The 17,603-nt window shown below is 46.2% G+C and overlaps 2 protein-coding genes across 2 annotated transcripts in view; both read right to left on the bottom strand.

Annotated features, from left to right (window-relative positions):
• LOC132502799 (transmembrane protein 132B) overlaps positions 1 to 17,603 on the bottom strand; it is a 374,167-nt gene that overhangs the window by 98,066 nt on the left and 258,498 nt on the right. The window lies entirely within an intron of this gene.
• LOC132502800 (nucleolar protein 56-like) lies at positions 15,015 to 15,656 on the bottom strand. The gene has a single exon (XM_060118980.1). It carries the CDS (start codon positions 15,546 to 15,548, stop codon positions 15,015 to 15,017), a length of 534 nt encoding a protein of 177 aa, XP_059974963.1. The 5' UTR covers positions 15,549 to 15,656.

A 17,603-nucleotide genomic window follows, 5' to 3' on the forward strand; every position in this document is an offset into this window, starting at 1 on the left:
GTCACCTCAGACTTGACACCGAACTTCCGCTCTTCCCCAAGGCCAAGACCACACCCCCATCAAAGGCAAGGCCACCTATCCTTCCAGTTACTCAGGTCAAAACCTTGGTCATCCTGAGCGCTTCCCCTTCCTTAATAGCCAGCATCTGTGCTGTCCAGAAAGCCTGTCACTTCCACCTGGGAAATATAGTTTTCAAATACCTTCACTGTCTCCATATCTACTACCCCTACACTGGTCCAAGCCATTATCCGCCTCTTGCCCAGTTACTGTAATCACCTCCTAAATGATCCCTCGCTTCCACCCTCACCCCCAGACCTCTACTCGATTCTCTCCACACAGCAGCCAGAGGGCTCCTGTTAAATCAGAGGCAAACATTTTCACTGTCCTGTTCAAAACCCTTAAGGAAGTCTCATCTCATTCGCATCAAAGCCCATTTCCTTACAAGGGTCTATAAGGCCCTCCATGACCCGGTCCCCCTGCCCCAACGCCTGTTATTTCCCTGAACATCTTTGCCACCACCGTCCCCTCGGTCACTCTGTCTGGTCCCTCACTGTTCCTCCAGGCGTGCGGCTGCCTTGAGGTCTTCCCGCCGCCTCTCCTTCTCCCTGGACCCCCCCCTTCCCTATGACATCTGTACAGCTCAACCCTCAGGGAAGGCCTGAAAAGCTGCCTCCTAAGTGTTGTTTCCTTAGGTGATGCTGCTGAAAGACCCATCATCTCCTACGGCCAGCCCTTTCCCCCTTCCCTGCTTTTCCTTACTTAACGCCACTGAACACACTCTTCAGTAAGTCCCCTACATACGGACAAGTTCTGTGCTGAATGCGTGTTCGTTAAGTCCAACAAAGTTAGCCTAGGTACCCAGCTAACACAATTGGCTATATAGTACTGTACTGCAATAGGTTTATAATACTTTTCACACAAATAATACATAAAAAACAAACACACAGAAAATAAGGAGAACATTTTTAATCTTACAGTACAGTACCTTGAAAAGCACAGCAGTACAGTACAACAGCTGGCATCCAGGGGCTGGCATCGAGTGAACAGGCAAGAAATAAAGATACTGTACTGCTGTACTCTATACAGTCCTGTACAGTAAAGGACACAAAAGCACAGCCACTTGCAGAGGATGCACGCACGTGACAATGTATGCCAGACACGTGAATTAGCTTATGCGACTGGACACGCGAACGCACGTTCGTATCTTTGAAAGTTCACAACTTGAAGGTTCATACGTAGGGGAGTTCCTCTATTTATTTACTTGCTTTTGCTATGGGCTGTTTCTGTCTCCTAGGTTGTAAACTCAATGGGGGCAGGGATTTTTCTTCATGTTCCCTGTGATACTTCCAACGCCTAGAAAATACCTGGTCCATGGGAGGAACTCCGTAAATACATCATGAATAAATGAATGAATGGGCTGTCAATCTCGGAGTGCACCCTTCAACCCCGCACCTCTTTGGCTTCCTCAGAGTGTAACATGTGGATCCCTGAGTGCGAGGTCCCCCCAGTCCGTCCCTAGCTGGGTCCATCCATGCATCACTCATTCCCACTCTCTTCCAATGTACATATTCCTCTGTGGGCATCTTTATAACAGCATTGAGAAAGCCTGGATTTTCTGAGTTTCAGCTTCCCTGCCTGGGGCGTTCCATCAGTCTATAAGTCATAAAATGGGTAATTCACACAGTGCTGTTCCCCGTTGCCAGGTGTCTGCTTCTTTTGGTCACTCTCTACAACCTTCAGGTATCTGGGTATTTTTCCACTTTCTGCAGAGTCAACCGTGAGAGTATTAGCGTGATACCAACTCCTCAGCCATTACTGGACTTGGAATCACCGATGCTATTTTTTTCATCGTGGTAAGAGCATCTAACATGAACCTACCTTCTTCACAAATTTTAAGTGTACAACGCAGTATTGTTAACCATAGGCAGTGTTGTACTGCAGATCTCTAGAACTTATTCACCTTGCATCCAATGTTAATGTGTTTGTTTGTTTTTTTTTAAATTTACTTAGCAAGCTCTCCATACACAGACTTGCCTGTTTTAAATTTCACTTCCATCAATTTTTTATTTATTTATTTTTGGCTGTGTTGGGTCTTCGTTTCTGTGCGAGGACTTTCTCCAGTTGCGGCGAGCGGGGGCCACTCTTCATCGTGGTGCGCGGGCCTCTCACTGTCGCGGCCTCTCTTGTTGTGGAGCACAGGCTCCAGACGCGCAGGCTCAGTAGTTGTGGCTCACGGGCCCAGTTGCTCCGCGGCATGTGGGATCTTCCCGGACCAGGGCTCGAACCCGTGTCCCCTGCATTGGCAGGCAGATTCTCAACCACTGCGCCACCAGGGAAGCCCGATGCTAATGTTTTGAAGGCAGGTACTGTTACAGTGGACTCACTGATAAGTAAGGATAATAAGGACCACTTTTCCAAGGAGTATCACAAATAATCGTGATTTTTACCAGTTTAATCTAAGAAGGTAAAATATCTACCTTTGGTCCTAACATTCTCAAAGCACCTCCAAATCACCTGCAGTTATTTCAACATCACAGGAGCAAACAAAAAAATTAAAGACAAGCCAGACAGACAGACAGACACTCTGGGGTGTTCAAAAACAAACCCAAACAGAATCTATAACCTCATTAACCTTGAAACTTTACAGTAGAGTTAAGAGAATCCCACAAATAGACCGACATCCTGAATGCCATTTGGGTCGAAAATCAGATTAGAATTCCTGTAATCTTCAATTTACCTGGCAGCTTTTCAGTAAATGTCAGCTGGGCAGAAATTCAATGGAGGTGATGTGCAGGCCCCTGTAATTCCCACAGTGTGTAAATCTCCCTAAGAGAGAAGCTCCCTTCAGGAAACAGGAATTCTCCTGTCACCGATTAATTAAAACCCAATGATCCCATCACGTCTCCTACTTGGCCCATCGTATTACAATAGCCTCAAAAAATCTTTCTTAGAGGCCAATTACTCTATAGAAATTGGGTCTCAAGTCAACCGCAATTAGAAAGGATTATGTGCATGTAACTTCTTCAACTTCCCCTTTGCTGATTATATCTATGCAAGCAATCCTGACATTTTTTACATAGAATTGAGCCTATCCTGCTATAATTTAAGAGACTAATTTGGTCCAGAGAAGCACGTATGAGCCAGAATCATGCATGAAATAATAGGAAACGGTGGTTAAAAGTTAGGTTTTTTGTTGTTGTGCAAGGCTGCTCATATACCCCATTACAGGATGCAAAAATAGGATGTTCCAGCACAGGGAAAGACCTCTGTGTATAGGTTCCAGGGACGGAGACGCTGAGTTCACGTAGGATTCCTGTACCAGCACCTTGAACTTGCCCAGTGCTCACCTTACATCAATCTCATTTCCCACCTCTGTATGTTCTCAAGGAATGAAAATGATTCCAGATAATGATGAGATCCGACAGAAGTCAGCACCAGGTCAGACCCCCGGAGGAAGACGACCACTAATTGGCCTGAAACCACGGGATGAAAGGAAACATCTGTTCCAGTGGCTGAGCCAGACTGCACTAATGAGCAGCTCTGTGGCCTCGCGATGGCCACTCGGCCAGACGACCTCTGGCAACCTCAGTACGTCCCCATGCACCCTCCACCACCGGGGGTGGGGCGGGCAGGAGTGTGCTGGGAGACCGAGCACAGTTGGGTGAAAAGGGCAAGTCTGGGACTCAGGCCCAACATCTGAGCAAAGAGAAATTCCTACTTCGCCTCTGAACCTTCAAGATCAGTGCCTGCGAAGCCAGTTTCCTTGAAAACTCTATTCAGTCTTAAGGCCACAGCTTCCTTCCTCTGATGCACACTGGCTGGATTCGCCCTCCTGAGAGATGCTAGGAGTGGGGGGACCACGCTTTCTGAGCACAGAATGACAGCATGTTGCTGGAGGTTTGTGAGCCTCTGATGGGAACCAAACGTCTTAAGTTAGGACTGTCCCAGAACATCATGGTCACTGTGCCTAAGAAGACATAAAAAGAAGCTGTCGTCTATACCCAGTTTCTAATTCTGCCAGGGTTTCGCAAACTTACACTCTTCGCTGGGTCTCTTAAGTTCTGGACTATAACTCATTCATTCAAACGTTTGATAAAACGTGTTAGCATCTCATGGGTGCCAAGCTCTGTTCTGCGCACTGAGGATCAGTCGTGAGGAAGGCAGGGGCGATTCCTGATCTCCTGGAGTTTATATTCTGGTAGAAGGAGACTATTACAAAGCAAATATAAAATTAAATGAGGCCACTGTTAAATAGTGAATTTGATAGTCATTAGTGACTTGCCCTAAATACTTGCCTTTCCTATTTTCTGGCCCACTAGAGGTTGGATGGAGCCTGACCAACACATTGTGTCTCCCTTCTAGGCAAGTATTCCGTCACCAGTACAAGCCTCTAGTTCAAGATGAGGCACCGTTTGGGCCACCTTCGAGATTATGATGGTCAGAGTCCCCAGAGGCTCACAGTGTGAGTGCAAAATAAACTTTGCTGTTTTAAACCGCTGAGACTTGGGGGTGGTTTGTTGTCACCGCATCAACGAGCCCATCCTGACTGATGCAGAGATACACAGAGATGAAGATAAAACAGGGTAAAGTGATGGGGAGAGGGATCATTTGGATAGAGTTGTGAGAAGAGGCCCCTCTGAGAACAGATCCTGAAGAGCTGAGATTTCACTGACGGAGGACATGGATCAGTGTTCCGGATGGGGGAACAGCAGGGGCAAAGGCCCTGAGGTGGTAGCAAGTTTGCCATGTGCAAGCACACACGTCCTGCACACACAGGCACTCACGGGCACACACGCCCAAACACGGCACAAACTCACAGAGGGAGCAGGAAGCAGAGGGTAAACAGGTGGCTGCCTTGCGGTCCATCTGCAGATACTTCCACGGAGCGGCCTTCAGCCCTGAGAACCAGTCAGCCGTCACGCAGGCCCTTTTCATAAAATCTCACACATCCCACCAAGGGACGGGACTTTCCAGAAACCAGTTGCCACTGTAGACCCCACCCCTGGCTACGGAGAGCTAACCCCATCCAGTTCTCTATCAGCATAAAGTAAAAGAAAAGAATTCCAAACAATGAGACAACCATACACGTAAGGGATGCTACGGCTCTGCAGTTGGGTTAACTTTCTCTCTAAGCCAAGGCATGAGCCCAGGTGTTTTATAACAGCACCCCGCCCGGTACCTGGCATATACCAAGCACTGTGCCCGGGCCTTCATCACTTAAATCTCACCATGGCCCTCTGAGAGAGGCTCTATCATTGCCAGGTTACACATGATGGGGCAGTCTCAGAGATGTTGTGTGACTTTCTTACAGTGCCACAATTAGGAAGTCATAGAAACAGGATCCAAACCAATACCTGGCTCCAAGGTCATGGCCGGAATATGCTTGCTAGGAAAAGACCTGAGACCTAATCCATGCTACGGTCCACAACCTAAAGAAAGTCTGCACTGTGGTTGAGAGTCCGCCTGCCGATGCAGGGGACACGGGTTCGTGCCCCTGTCTGGGAGGATCCCACATGCCGTGGAGCGGCTGGGCCCGTGAGCCATGGCCGCTGAGGCTGCGCTCCGCAACGGGAGAGGCCACAGCAGTGAGAGGCCCGCGTACTGCAAAAAAAAAAAAAAAAAAAAGAAAGAAAGTCTGCACTAACAAACAGAGAGTGGTCTTTGCAAAGCACAGAAAGAAATGGGGTGGAGGAAATTAGGAAACTTGGTCTCTTTAGAGAGGAGATTCTGAGCTGGCAGAATTAAGCTCTCAGCCTATAAAGAGCCTCTGCCTGAGAGTGAAGGCAAAAGAGGATGCCGATGCCGAAGAGGTGATGGAGGCGGAAGCAAGGGAGAGAATTACATCTTAGGAGGTCCCAGAGTCAGCCAAGGAGCCAGATTCACACCCTGGACTGTCCCAGGACTAGAGCCAAAGCATTGTCTCTGATATTTGGTTACCTGATTTAAGCCCCTTCTGCTTGCAACTAAAAAACACTGATCTAAATATGATAGCATTCAAGTCTATCATGAGATGGAGATGCAGTACTTCACGATACACAAGTGGCATTATTTTACTTGCCTCATAATTTCAACTCTGGTGACTTTTCACTGGCATTCAGCCATATTTCAGCCGATGTATGGGGAGAGCCAAATAGAGCAATAAATCAATATCAAGTGCTAGCAAACCTCCTTTCTTAAAGTCTAGTATTGCCTGCCATGGAAACCCTCATATTTCCAGAAAACGGACCCAAACGCCAGTATGAAACCTCTTTAAAATGCCTAAATTACTAACACTTACAGTGACACATCTCCCAACCCCATTCTATAAGCTCGTCTTGAAATCCAGGGAGATCATTTCCCAGTTTATTTTTTCTGTTTAAAAATCTAGAGCTAAGTGACTAGCATCCATCATAGTTCAACAAGTGAGGAACGCACAGAGTTGAAGATAATATAGTTTCAGGAGGACAGGGTATTGTGTTGTTACAACTCAAGTGGATCAAAATGAATTCAGCGCCTCTCGCAGCTTCTCAACCATCTCGCACTAAAGTGCATTTTAAAATGTTCAGGCTCGTCTCTCAAGCAACGGCAGTCAGATATTAAGCCTTCTTTTTTTTTTTTTTTTTTTTTTTTTTGCGGTGCTCGGGCCTCTCACTGTTGTGGCCTCTCCCGTTGTGGAGCACAGGCTCCGGACACGCAGGCTCAGCGGCTATGGCTCACGGGCCCAGCCACTCCGCGGCACGTGGGATCTTCCCGGACCGGGGCACGAACCCGCGTCCCATGCATCGGCAGGCGGACTCTCAACCACTGCGCCACCAGGGAAGCCCCAAGCCTTTTTTTTTAAAGGACTTTGTATTAAAAGACCAAAACGTATTCAAGAACCTGCCACCAAAGGAATGCTCGACATCCTTCCAGTCCCAATATTATTCAAAACGCAGTAACCCCAGCACACGTGGGATATGGCAGGGGATGGTCTATCCCATCTGCCCAGTGTCCTCTGCAGGAAGACATCAGCAAGCCCAGGCACACTGCTCACTGCTTACACGGTGAAGTCTCAGGGCTGTTGCCTGGTGCACCTGTAGGGGTCCCAGCAGGAAGCAGGGTTCCATTCATAATGGTTTAACGGAATCGTATGGGATGAAGGAAATATTTGCAGAGGAACAAGTGGGGATAAGAGAAATAACAAGGAATGCTGAAAAAGCCAGAGGGCAGTGACAGCAAAAAGTTGTCACTGCCCCGAGTTTGAAGGGCTCTGTGGGGAGTGGAGGAGAATAGTGTTGCCGGAGCCCCGTAAGAGCTGGTGGATGGGGGGCCATCTAGCAGGAGCTGTAGTCCTGGGTGGGGGGAACACAGGCAGGAAGGACCTTGCTCTTCCTTCCCTCTGGTCTCCCACTAAGGCCTCCCACTGGCTGAGCCTGGCCAGAAGCCAGCGGCAAGGGAGCCCAGGTGACTCGATCTGTTGGCATGAACCCCCAAATCACACAGCAGAGAAGAGTGCAAGAGTGCTTGAGGGCCGAGAGAGAATAAGTAGCGAGCCTGTCATGCGAGGTTGGCTCTGGTGGGACCCCTAGGACCCTCCAGATGTGTGCCCCATGCCTGCTGAGGTGCCGGCTCTGCAGAGCGCCAGCCTGGCAAGGCTGAATACATCTCCAGCACTCCTGTGTCTGTTTCCAGTTAGGCTGGACCACCAGAGAGCTTCCGGGGGATTCTGGGGGGCAGCAGGGGGGCATATAGAAATATGGATCCATTGTAACTTTTACTTACTGCAAACGTCTTCCCAGATGTCTTCTGTGCCTTAGCTTGAACAGACGGACGGACCTAAGACAAACTGCCTCGTGACAGTTTGCTTCAAGCAGTGAGGTCAAGGTCCTCGCAAAGCTGAGCCTGGGGAGATGAGGACCTCACGGTGCTGTTGAGAGGATTAAAGGAGCCCATGTGTGGAGCGTGTAGAAAACTGCTCTGCACATAATTATTATCATGGTCGCAGATTTCCACCTGCAGAGACAGGACTTCTCTGCCCCGGATATGGGTCCCCTCCCTTTTACTCTCTCTCAGAGCTCACTGAACTCTCATTCACAGCACACGCCGCCATCTGAAATTAGGTGCTTATGCACATTTACAGGTTCATCGTTTTCTCCCTCACTTGAATGTAAGCTTCAGAGGGCGGGAACTGTGTCCTTTTTATTCACACCATGTCCCCGGGACCCCCACAGTGTCCGGCACCTCTCAGGAGCGAAATGAAATCTTCGCAGGACTGAGTGGAGGACAAAGGGGGTTCCTTCACGTGGCTGCCAAGAAACAGGACCAGAGAAGCCCGTGTCCACCTAAGGTGGTGCATTTTTCTCCGGCCGCTGCCCCATCCATCCCTGCAGTGATTGGCTGGCTGAGAAGCGAAGCAGGGATGCTGATGGTAGGATCACGTTAGCCTTTCTGTCACTCTCACAGAGTCCCCACTACCTCCAGGACCCCAAGGACCCCGTGGCCTGCCCAGAGCATCACGCGTACAGCCTGACCTGTGTCCACCAAGTCCTGGCCGCAGGTCCCCCTGAGGTCGAGAAACTGCAAAGGATGATGGGAGATGGACTTGGAAAGGCCACGGGGGATGTGGGGTGCGTGGTGCCCAGTAACGGGGAAGAGGCAAAGCCGCAGCCCGCATTCACACCTGCCCCGCCAGACGTGGGATACAGGCAATTAGCTGTGCAAACAGCACGAAGCCGTATTTGGAGGACACCGCACAGAGCAAAAAAAGTTGACGAGCAGTCACGCCAGGAGACAGACAAAGGCTGGGCTTCAGATCTGAACTGAACCCAGAACAGTCCGCACAGATGGTCAAAGGCCCCATGTGCTCCCCAGTCCTGTGAGGCGAGGAGGGAGCGGAAGCAGGGTGCTCTCAGAAACCCACGGAAACCCAGGGCCCCATGACCCTGGGCCGCTTCCACTTGGAAGGGTAATTGGGCCTCCTGGATGAAATGCTCCCCTTTTCCAGGAATCTTCCTGAAAATCCAATTTATTAATCTGATTTAATTGTCAATCTGACACCTGGCTTTGCAGACTCCTTTTTTTTTACCCCAACCCTGTTTCCCAGAGAAAGAGGTTGACTTTTCCATTCCTGCTCGTTCACAGTGGCCTGTTTGAGACTCACAGACTTAGAAAACGAATTTATGGTAACCAGGGGAGATGGGTCGGGGGGAGGTATAATTAGGGAGTTTGGGATTGACATGCCCACACTGCTATATGTAAAATGATAACCAACAAGGACCTACTTGTATAGCACAGGGAGCTCTGCTCAATATTATGTAACAACCTAAATGGGAAAAGAATTTGAAAAAGGATACATGTATATGTAAAAAAAAAAAGTGGTCTCTTTTAAATACTGTGCTATGTCTTCCAAGGTGGCCTCAGGTAAGAGCAGAAAAGAAATCTTCAGTCTTTGATGCACTGAGAAGACTGGCTGCATTTTCTGCCCAGGTCAGGCCCCATGGTTGAGTCAAACAAGCAAAGGTCTATTGATCCACTGAGTCTGTGAGCCATAGGGACAATGCAGTAAGCTCAGTTGGGTCCACATGGGTGGTGTCCACTCACAACAGAATATCCCATTCTCCTGTGGGCTCACAGGTATACAGGCAGCCACACTGGAGAAGGTGAAAGGCTAGGTACAGGGCTCTCCACTCTTGAAGAGGTATCACCTGAGACCTGTGTACCCCAGTGGCCCACAAGCAGCATCACCTGAATGTTTAGTGAACATTATGACATTGGGGGGAAAACCAAGCTACCCTCATTGAGTTGTGACTTTGAGGGGAACTTGACCAATGCAGCCCTTAGCAGCTCAGGGTGGGCGTTCACCCAGACAAGCCTACCTGGGTTCATGTCTACCTTGGAGGGGCTTGTGTTCAGTTATTTAGTGCTGCATAACAAATTATCCCCCAATTTAGCAGATTAAAACCATGAACATGTATTATTTCACAGTTCCTATGGATCAGAGTGAGTGAGCTGAGCTGATGAGTTCTTTTTTTTTAACTTTTCATTTTATATTGGAGCACAATTGATGAATAACGTGTTAGTTTCAGGTGTTCAGCAAAGTGATTCAGTTCTACATATACACGTATCTATTCTCTTTCAAATTCTTTTCCCATTTAGCTTGTTACATAACATTGAGCAGAGCTCCAGGGTCACTCATGAGATTGCAGTGAGGATGCCGGCTGGGGCTGCATCATCTAAAGGCTTGACGGGCTGAAGAAGCCACTGCCAAGATGGTGCCCTCATATGGCCATTGGCTGGGGACTTCAGTTCTTCACCACACGGACCTCTCCAAAGAGCTGCTTGCGTGTCCTCATGACACAGTGGCTAGCTTTCCACAGGATGCAAGATCCAAGAGAGAACAAGGAGGAAGGCGTAATGCCTTCTATGACCTGGTCTCGAAAGTCACACACCATCACTCCCACCATCTCCTATTCTTTAGAAGTGAGTCACCAAGTCCTGCCCACGCTCAAGGGGAGGGGAATTAAGCTTCACCTCTTAAAGGAGGGAGTGTCATAAGAATGTATATACCTATTTTCAAACTATCACAGGCCTACTGAGCAAACATCAACAAGAGTTGAACTTGGAACTTGGAGGCTAGACAGACTTGGGTTTGAATCCCCCTTCTGTCATTTGCTTACCTTGGGTTTAACCCCATCACATCTCAGTCTCCTCATCTGTAAATGTGGATAATAATACCTACATTGCCTAGTTACTGTGAGAATTTACTTAGATAATATATGCAAAGTGTTCAACACAGTGCCTGGCTTCTAGCGAGAATTCAACTCATCATATTAATATTTTAATTGCTATTAAGAGTAAAGGAGAACAATATAGCGTCGTTTGCACATTAATCTCTGGCGTAACCCTCCCCCTTCAACATCACTAAGATGTTATAAGTGGATACACATAGTTCAAAAATAGATAATGATTTATTTAAATGTATAACTGCTAATTTTTTTTGTAGATACAACTTTATTTATTTTTAACATCTTTATTGGAGTATAACTGCTTTACAATGGTGTGTTAGTTTCTGCTTTATAACAAAGTGAATCAGTTATACATATACATGTATCCCCATATCTCCTCCCTCTTGCGTCTCCCTCCCACCCTCCCTATCCCACCCCTCTAGGTGGTCACAAAGCACGGAGCTGATCTCCCTGTGCTATGCGGCTGCTTCCCACCAGCTATCGATTTTACATTTGGTAGTGTATATATGTCCATGCCACTCTCTCACTTCGTCCCAGCTTACCCTTCCCCCTCCCCCGTCCTCAAGTCCATTCTCTATGTCTTTATTCCTGTCCTGCCCCTAGGTTCTTCACAACCTTTATTTATTTATTTATTTATTTATTTATTTATTTATTTATTTATTTATTTATTTATTTATTTATTTTTGCGGTACACAGGCCTCTCACTGTTGTGGCCTCTCCTGTTGCGGAGCACAGGCTCTGGACGCGCAGGCTCAGTGGCCATGGCTCACGGGCCCAGCCAATCCGCAGCATGTGGGATCTTCCCGGACCGGGGCACGAACCCGTGTCCCCTACATCGGCAGGCGGACTCTCAACCAATGTGCCACCAGGGAAGCCCCCAGAACCATTATTTTTTTTAGATTCCATATGGCATAGAGGGAACTTACCTCAACATAATAAAGGCCATATTTGACAAAGCCACAGCCAATATCATTCTCAATGGTGAAAAACTGAAACCATTTCCTCTTAGATGAGGGGCAAGACAAGGTTGTCCACTCTAAGTGCTAAGTTTTAAACAGTGTCCTACAAATAACAACATGATATAAGGTCACTGATGTCTCCAAGACATACTGAGTTGTACTAGGACACAACCAATGTTCAAATTTCTTAAAAGTTTTTAGGTAGATTCTGCCTTCAAAAGATGCCAGAACCAATTGAGGGTTCTACTTTTGTCCTCTTCCATCTAGGATCATTCCCATTGGCTGCCTCTTCTTTTAAGTGGACATAAGTCAGAGAATTGTGACTGTGATATTAGAAGAGCATTGACTGGGGATCAAAAAGCCTAGCTTCTAATATGATACTAATACTTCTACTGATAACACATACTTTTGCTCTATGCTAGCTGTGTGACCATGGACCAGTCTCTTAACCTCTCTTAGCCTCAATTTTCTCAGCCATAAATGAAGGTACTGAATACCTGATTTCTCATGTTCTGTCAAGTGCTAACCATCTTCGACTTCTCTGAATTCATCTGTGGGTGATATCTGAGATTGGATAACAAGAAAGCTTTTGCAGACAAACCCAGAGATAATTAAAGGGATCGTTGCATATGCAAATGATGATTGCAAGTGCATCGCTTGAAGAAAAAAGTCTCTCAGGACCAACATCCGGCCCCCCAAAATGCTGATTGGTATACATAGGCTTGAATGTGATAAAACCAATTTCTTCAATGCAGTCTTGTTCCTAATACTAAGATCTTCTTAGTAAACTAGAATATCATCCACAGATAATGAGCGTGTTGTCCCCTTTCTTCTAATTGTATCAGTTAGGTTTCTCTGTGAAATGAAGCATCCCAACTTAGTGGCTACAACAACAATCAACTACCCAGCAGCTGGCCACCAGTACAAGAGAGAAGTCCATAAAAAGCATTGCCCAGCTGAGCCCGAGCAGCAGTGCAGACTCACATAATTACACACTAAGTAAATGGTTGTTATCTTAGACAACTTCATTTTAGGGTGATTTGTTTTGCAGCAAAAACTGATACATAATCTTTATAATTTGTTTCTTTCCCATGTGTTATTGTCTTGGCTAGACAATCAGTACAATGTCAGCCATGATACTAACACACTTCCTCCTCTTTTGTCCTAACTTTGATTTCCTATTAAACATAATGTTTATTGTAGAGTTCTGAAAGATACTGTCTCTCAAGTTAAGAAAGTTCCTTTCTATTTCTACTTTGCTAAGAGTTTCTGCATAAATTAAGAGCTAAAATAGGCACTGCTCTCATTCTGTAGGCACTAAGCAGCAACCCCTTCCAGACAAATGGAAAACTTCTTCCGAGCCGACCACTTTGGGAATATATTGAGCAGGTGATGATGGGAGAGACAAGACTGAGATAAAGAAACATTTGAAGAATAAGACGCAACAGCATACAGTCAAATGATGAATACGGAAGATATAAGGTCAAGTTCAACAGACGTCCAGAGGGGAACACGAGTGTGACTTTCAAAAGGAAGGAAGGAAGGAAGGAAGAAAGGAAGGAAGGAAGGAAGAAAAGAAAAGAAAACAAGTAATTCTATGAGAAGAAGACAACATAAGGGTGGAAAACAGCAAAATATACTTGACAAGTGCATCAAGGCTATATCACACGTTCACCTCGCTGTTTTTTCTTCCTGGGCACATAGAAAGGCTACACATGCCAGCCTCCCTTGAAGCCCTGTCTCTGCCTACTGACCAATGAAATGTGGAGAGAGGTAACATAAGCCACTTCCAAACCTGGCCTTTGAAAACACCCAGTGAGATGTTCCAGGGTTTCCATGGAAACTTCTAAGGATGGCATGGCAACAAGCACAGTTTCCAGATGGCACAGCATAGGACAGAAGCAGTCCCTGACCACGGCTTGAACTTGGATGTAGCTCAGAAACTCCATCCAGGCCTTGCTGGACTGTGTTATGCCACTGAGATACAGGGTTATTTGTTACAGCAGCTAACATCAATGATCTTAATGCATGCAAAGGGCTATGATGCGTTGCGTTCAAAGAATCTGACAACTGGAATATCCCAGTGAATTCCTTAGAGACCAGTCACCCTATGCTAGACCCATTGGCCTGCAATTCTAGCCTTCAACTTCCATTTTCAAAGACAGCCTTCATTTCTGGAGCTAAGGAAGAAAGAACCTTATTGATTTTCCTGTAAAGAGGGAGGTACGGGCTTCCCTGGTGGTGCAGTGGTTGAGAATCTGCCTGCCAGTGCAGGGGACACGGTTCGAGCCCTGGTCTGGGAAGATCCCACATGCCACGGAGCAACTGGGCCCGTGAGCCACAACTACTGAGCCTGCGCGTCTGGAGCCTGTGCTCCGCAACAAGAGACGCCCATGCACTGCGATGAAGAGTGGCCCCCGCTCTCTGCAACTAGAGAAAGCCCTCGCACAGAAACGAAGATCCAACACAGACAAAAATAAATAAATAAATTTTTAAAAGAGGGAGGTACCTGTTGTAATAAACCTACTTCCACCAAGGCTGTGGAATAACGGGGTCCTGAAAGATATGCTAAATAGTATTTCAAAGGAAAAGTTAGAAAACAGACTGAGGCATTCTCTTCCCAAGCAGAATGGGGAGTTAGCGCCTAGGTAACGGAATTCAGACCCCCTGCGGTTTCAACACAATCTCAAAACAACTACAACAACCATCCAGTAAGGAGAAACAGACAAGGCTACTCAGGGATGCACATTGTCTTTGGGAAATTTCATATTGTTCAATTCCCACTTCATCCCCTTAACTTTTTTTTAATTTACTTTTTATTTTATATTATAGTTGATTTACAGTGTTGTGTTAGTTTCAGGTGTATAGCAAAGTGATAAAGTTATACATATACATATATCCATTCTTTTTCAGATTCTTTTCCCGTATAGGTTATTACAGAATATTGAGTAGCGTTCCCTGTGCTATACAGTAGGTCCTTGTTGCTTATCCATTTTATATATAGTAGTGTGTATATGTTAATCCCAAACGCCTAATTTATCCCTCCCCTCCACGTTTCCCCTTTGGTAACCATAAATTTGTTTTTGAAGTCTGTGAGTCTGTTTCCATTTTGTAAATAAGTTCATTTGTATCATTTTTTTTTTAAGATTCCACATATAAGGGACTTAGCTTGAGAAAACAAGGACTTCAAATAGTTGAATCAAAGGCAGTACGTTGCTACTTGTATTTTAAAACAATGCTGATGATCTTTCTCTTTTTGTTTTGTTTTGTTTTGGTTTGACTTTTATTGGGCTATAGCGGATGGGATGGGAAATATCTCTGCAAGTCATGCCCTACTAGGGAAATGTCCATTCTAATCTTCCTGGGAGAGCTTTCGGAGCTTTTTCTTTTTCTTGGAGCTGCTGCTCTTGCTGGCAGCAGCCTCTTCAGGTCCACTGCTGAGAGGCTCCTCCTTGGAAGAGAATTTCCTCTTTTTCTTGGGGACCCTCTTGTTTCCTGACTCTTCAGGGTCGCTAACTGGTTCCTCTTTGGGGAAAGATTGCTTCCTCTTGGTGAGACTTCCACTGCCAGCTGTCTCTTGAAGATCACTACTAACCAGCTCCCCCTTGGAAAAAGATTTCTTTCTGGGGGGCTTGGAGAAGGAGACATATGGGTCTTCCATTCCATTCTCCTGAGGAGCTTCCTGGGGATTTTGCTTTTGCTTCTTTTTGGGTCTTTCACTTGTTCCCTCACATTCTTCTGGGGTCTTACTGTTGTTTTCTGAGGACGCCAGGGCAATCGCAGCCAGCCTTTCCTTTTCCTTCTTCAAGCGTTTCTTCTCCTGTTTCTCCAGCTTCCTAGTAATCTCGGCAGCTGCTTCCTCTGCCTGAACCATTGCCTCCTTCATGACCTCCAGATTCTTCCGTGGGCTATCTCTAATCTCATAGAAGGACAGCCGCTCCTCAACTTGTTCTCGAAGCTTCTCCCCAGATACACTGGTAGGTACCTCAGAGAAGCAATCAGTTCGTGAGGCGATACTGCATTTGTTGGCCAGGTATTGGGAGATGCGGCCTTTGCTCTTGGCAGCTGCTCGGCCAATGAAGTTAGAGTGGAGAATGAGTACATATTTTGGGGTGTCACCTCTTGTCTTCAGGGCTCTGGAAACTTGGTCCCTTGGCTGGGCCCAGGGAATGATGATCTTTCTTAAGCAACATTCCTTTCTTCCCTAAAAGCTACAATATAAAACGGCATTGTAGAGCAGGAAGTCTAAGTGGGGTGGCATTTGGCATTCTTTACCTTCTGATCTTAGCACTTTCAAGTGAGCTATTGCATACTGTATCAATCCCCTTAACTTGAGCAGGGAGAATAACACAAGCAAGACACATTAAAACTGACCCCACCCCAAAGGGAGATCATAATTAATTCCACTGAAGATATTAAGTCAGTCCAAAAAACTAAAATTGGGGACGGTGAACAATTAGGCACATTTGTCTCCTGACGCCAGGAAACAGAAATTTAGCAGTGGCCACACCCTCAGAGGGTTCTTACAGCACCTGAGAGCTTCGTATTTAGAAGACAATATTACTCCACCACAAAAGAAGGTTCTGGGGCTGCAGAAGTTCAAGAGTAATTGTCACAGCCCATCAGGCCTCAGATATCAATTCTCAAGGCCTTCAGACGTAATGCATTGAGAACCCATGATCCTTCAGGCCCAGAATTTTTCACATCTGCACCAGACTGCTGTAAGTACAGCCACCCTGTTCTAATAACACCTCAAAAATGTGTTTCTTGGTCAAACCATCCCAACTCACCCAAGGTCACACAGCCAGCACACAGAAGGGTCCAGTTTTATCCAACGCCGTCTAACATCACAATTACTCTCTCCATAATCAATACAGTGTAACACAATATAGTAACATACAATATCATGTGCTAATAGTCTATCACTAATCATATAATACAGTGGAGTGATATACTACAATAAAGCAAGGATCACACCTGATTTTATGTCCATGCCCTTTCCACTGAGGAATCATTCTAATTTGCTCTTCATCAGCTCTTTCTTGCTCCAATATAGATTTTTTTAACTGGACAGGTCTCAGGGCTGAGAAGAATACAGCATAAGCTAGCCATAAATGATATTCCTTCCAGGGGCAATTTTATGATTCCCTGTAGCACCACTACTCTGCCCATAATTGTGCTAATACACACACACACACACACACACACACACACACACACACACACACACACACACATTATTTTCCTAGTCCCAGGTAATTCTGGTATTCTTGCTAATACTTAAACTGGACGACAAGTAGATCCTTCAGTTGAAAGCAAGTAGAAAAAAAAAAAAGATGGCAGCTAAGACTGGACTGCAGTTGGTGCTCAGAATCGAAGATGGAGAGAAACAGTAGCTTAAGAGTGGTTCCACTGGCAGCGACTGGAATAAGTCAAGAAGCCGTAAGGTAGATGTGTGGGGTCTTTACTTCCAGCCCAACTTGCCTAATCTCACCACGTTTAACATTAAAATTCAGATTGCAAACCTCTCCCAGAGGAAAGACCCAGAGCTCTTAATTCACTCAGTGGATGAAACCACAATACCTTCAATGCATTCTAAAATGGAAACTCAGGCACAGGTTTTGGTAAAAAGAATAGTAACACAATTCAATTCAATAAAGATTTATTGAGTACCCCTAAGTGCCAAGTACTGGGTATGGCATAACAGGTAAGAAGGGAAATCAGACCTTGTTCTAGTGCTCACGAAGGTCACAGGGGAATGAGGAGACCTTGTCCCAGCTAAGTATGTTACGGTGTGCCGCTCTTTCTAAGCGTGGTAGTGATGTACAAGCAGCACAGAAACTGCAGCAATGAACACCACTGGCAAGGGATCATGGTAGCAAAATGGATCGGACAAGAAGACCCTTGTCAAGAGGGAAAAAGAGGCAAAAGGCAACTCATT

Source organism: Mesoplodon densirostris, chromosome 15 (genome assembly GCF_025265405.1).
Source record: "Mesoplodon densirostris isolate mMesDen1 chromosome 15, mMesDen1 primary haplotype, whole genome shotgun sequence".
Classification (NCBI taxonomy): domain Eukaryota; kingdom Metazoa; phylum Chordata; class Mammalia; order Artiodactyla; family Ziphiidae; genus Mesoplodon; species Mesoplodon densirostris.